The sequence below is a fragment of the Daktulosphaira vitifoliae genome, unplaced genomic scaffold (genome assembly GCF_025091365.1).
Source record: "Daktulosphaira vitifoliae isolate Bord-2020 unplaced genomic scaffold, ASM2509136v1 Scaffold_5, whole genome shotgun sequence".
NCBI lineage: Eukaryota > Metazoa > Arthropoda > Insecta > Hemiptera > Phylloxeridae > Daktulosphaira > Daktulosphaira vitifoliae.
The window spans coordinates 21,689,799-21,693,921 of record NW_026099576.1 but is presented as its reverse complement, the minus strand read 5'-3'; the positions used below and the strand labels follow the sequence as shown (position 1 = coordinate 21,693,921).

The following is a 4,123-nucleotide window of genomic DNA, read 5'->3' as shown; positions in this document are numbered from 1 at the left end:
CATTTTTAACTTTATTATGCTATAACTTTTTGAAAAATGTATGGATCATTACAATTTTTTTATGAGAAGTAGTATTTATATAAATCTTTTATTCAACGTAATTTTTTTTTAAATCGGACCATTTCCCTTAATACAAGGGGGATTCAAAACATAAAAATTCATATAGAAAGTAGAACTTTTTCAACTTAACTTTTGAAAGTGTTCCGGAAAGTCTGACACTTTTATATATATATTAAATTAAAGCTAATAAAATATAATTTATAATGGTAAAAAAAATTTCGGACTTTATTTTATCTTCATGGTGAAAATAGACATTAAACTTAATAAAAAAAATACGATTTTTGTAAAAAAATTCTTTTTTATATTTTTAACTTTATGAAAGATGTATGGGTCAATATAATTTTTTTTTATAGATACGTGATGTCTTTACATATCATTTGGTATATTTTATTTATAAATTTAACCTTTTACCAGCTCATAGGGGGGATTCAAAATTTTATTTTTTACATTTTTAACTTTATAATGCTATAACTTATTGAAAAGTGTATTCATCAATATAATTTTTTTATGGGAAATAATATTTTTTAATAATCCCTTTTTCATTCGACATACTTTATCTTAATCAGGATATTAATAAGGAACTAGCAGATCGTGTAGCTTTTGGAATAATACACCAATTTTTTAAAATTAAACACTATCTAAAGATTTGCATCGAAGCGTTTTTTTTTTATAGTGATTTTAATCACTATCAGATATCATTATACTTGATACAACTATGCCACGTCTCCACTGTGCCGCGACCCTCCTGTGCTGGGGTTTTTTTTTATTATAAACTTTCAAAAAATCAACTTTAAAATATCAAAAAAATTGGTTAAAAATGATATTTTGCACTGATTATTTTTAAAATAATAAAAATCATTATCTGTAATAATTTAAAAATAATTTTTTATTTTATTAATTATATTTTTACTGTAATTAATTATTTCAAGAGAAATATTAATAATTTCTTTGTAATTTTTATTGTTTAAATAGATCTAACAATTGAAATATTCAAAACTATTATAGTTATATCCTATAGTTTTTAACTAATTAGTTATAATATTAAATTTATTGGTGAAAAAAAAATATAGTTACTGATAAGAAATTAGCACGAAAAATTGAATAATAAAAGTATTTTTTTTTACTCTGATGCATATTTTTTGCTGACCATTTATTTATAATTAAAAACAAATTATTATCTAAATAGTTCTGTGTCAAGCACTTCAATTTTCATACACGTTTATCATAACAGTTATATCTACTTTATATTTTTTATAAATTCTACGAAAAAATTTAATTACTGAATTACCAAATATCAATGTCATACTACGATGAATTGCTTTAATAGATATTTATTCATATATTATACTCATAAAGCAACTATTTAGGAATAATAATAGAAATAGTAGTTAATTTTGCTTTTAGAATAATCAACCGATTTCTGAAAATTAAACGCTAGCTACAGATTTGCATCGAAGCGTTTTTTATGATAGTGATATTGATCACTATCAGATATCATCTATACTGCACTCAAATATACGACATTCCGACTGTGCCACGACCCCTCTATACTAGGTTATTTTTTAGATAGATAATTTTACGATTTTTAAGTAAATANCGACCCCTCTATGCTAGGTTATTTTTTAGATAGATAATTTTACGATTTTTAAGTAAATAAAATATAATATATTTAAACAAAATGGAAACATATATTATATGTTATTATTAAGAAGAACCAAAGTTAATAAAATTTAAGGAGGGGGTAGGAATTTAGTTATTTTTGAAAATTATAAAAGGTAGTGTACTATTAACTTCTGATAAAAAACTATTAAATTATGTTTTAATGATATTGTGTGAGCCATAGTTAAGCAATTACTCTCTATAAGAATGTTTTAACTACTAATAAATAAACTAAAAAATAATAACATCTGAATTATGTTTTTATAGCTACATTATTTATTTCAAACCGTTTCTTGAAAATTTGTAGCTTCATAAAAATGTTTAAAAACTGTTAGTTTTTACGTTGTTCAAATATAAACATATTTAGATTTACTGGATACCGTTATATTTTGTAGCAATTAAATCCATTTCNTTTTGTAGCAATTAAATCAATTTCTGATAATCACAGCTAAAAAGCATTGAATAATCCCTGTTAAAAATTTTATTGTTATGCCTTCAATTTCATTTTGTGAATGGAAGTCGCCACCAAGGACAAACCCTATGATCATAATTGGTAAAACTACATTGCAGGCTTAAGCATTGACCAGTCTTGAGTAGTTTATGTTGATGACCGGATCAATGTAATGGTGTTTATAATTTTAAAATGCAGTTATTAGAGTTACAATTTGACTCTAGTTGTAGTGAGTTTTCAACTTCAGATAAAATAAAAGTCTTATTAAAAAAATACTTTTTAAAAATATGGAAAAATATTGGGTAAGTAAATTAATGACATTTTAGATTTAAATTTATTTTACTAGTTATAAAGTTTTTAAAATTAGTGTTAGTAGTTAGTTTTTTTCTTTATGTCATAAAATATTTTTAATTATTAAAAGTAACATCATCAAAAACATACAATAATTTATTATTTTTTCTCTTATATATCTTATTAAACTTACTACTTTTTTATTTTATAACTGAAGAAACAAGAAAGTAGTTTATATTTCAATAATAATCAAACCCAAAATAACTGTGACCATTAAGTTTCAAATTTTTAGAGAATTATGGATATATATTTTATCATTTTTTTTATTATATAAAAATAGGCAACGATTAAATATAAAATCCGGGTATATACATTAAACAATTTTTTAATAATTTTTAAACTCTTAGAAATCAAAAAATCATTAAAAGTAATTTTTACTTAATTTTAAACTAAAACATAAAATGAAGTTTAGTTTTCGAAAATCTTAAATTAATTGTCAGTGTGTATATTAAGTGGTTATTTTAATGCAAACCACTCATTTTCTCTTAAACTAATAATTTCTTTTTTTTGTATCTGTTAGTGACATATTATGTTTCTATAATTATCAGTTATTATATATTTTTAAGCCCATAGCCAGGCTTATAAGATGATAAATTTAAAAAATAATTAAAACTTTTCTTTTGGCTGACTCCAAGTAGTTAGGTTTAAGGCAAGGAAAAAGAAGAAGAATTAAAACTTTTCTTAAAAATAGGGTTTACTGAGTGCGAATTAGATGATGTGTATAACATGTATTAATATATGATGTACTTTTTAAGAATTCTAATTTATAGTTTAGCATTTTCATTTTAAATACCGCGATTAAAAAATTTTTCTTCAATTTTGTGTGCTAAAAATGCTGTAGTTTCGTAGATTTTCATTGAATGTTATATGTTGTGAAGGAAAATGCATATATATGTACGAGAGAATTGATGTAATTTCACATGATTCATTCTGTTATAAATACAGGTTTTTTTTTATATATATGAAGCTTAATACTCCTTAATTGGTGTGATTCAATTTTATCAATCAAAATTACATGTATATGTAATTTTATTTTATGACAACACATTAAAAAGATATGTATAAGATGGTCTAAAAATAAAAACTGGATAAATGGANGTATAAGATGGTCTAAAAATAAAAACTGGATAAATGGAAACATCATTTAATAAATATTCTACAGAACTTTATTATACAAAAAAAATATGTTTTTCCAATATAGAAAATTTATAAGTAGAGTTAATTACAAAATCTACGTAATGGAACAATTTAAAATAGTAAAAAAAATTGATTACTAATTGGCAACTATTGTGCGTTAAAAACAAAATGTGCTAAAAAAAAAAAACGTAAATTGCTTTACATGTATTCAGTTCTGGGGTTTGTACTGTATAACTTCATTTTATTATGAACACAAAAAAATATGCCATTTTAAAAACAACTATTTTAACTATTTTATATAACGCTATCTTTTCAATATACTTTTGAATGAGAGTGATAAGTATTAATTGCCTTATCTAATTTCTTATCATGGTATTTATGCCAAGTTTGTAATGTATACACACTATCATCATATGTATACACAGTAATCATGAAAAGATAGCGTTTTCTTCTGTCCTTTTCTCA

The 4,123-nt window shown here is 22.6% G+C and overlaps 2 protein-coding genes across 5 annotated transcripts in view; one reads left to right on the top strand and one right to left on the bottom strand.

The window, feature by feature from the left end:
* Positions 1–4,123, bottom strand: part of LOC126907942 (uncharacterized) — a 143,560-nt gene that overhangs the window by 39,721 nt on the left and 99,716 nt on the right. The gene's annotated exons all lie outside the window — the stretch shown is intronic.
* LOC126907951 (ABC transporter G family member 20-like) overlaps positions 1–4,123 on the top strand; it is a 29,418-nt gene that overhangs the window by 14,208 nt on the left and 11,087 nt on the right. Inside the window, exon 1 of one of the 2 annotated variants that reach the window (XM_050689693.1) lies at positions 2,290–2,472. The exons of the other annotated variant lie outside the window; for it this stretch is intronic. Within the exon in view, the coding sequence (XP_050545650.1) occupies positions 2,363–2,472 (110 nt within the window). The 5' untranslated portion in view covers positions 2,290–2,362. Of the gene's footprint in view, positions 1–2,289; positions 2,473–4,123 lie in introns of those variants that run through there. 2 annotated transcript variants of the gene reach the window in all.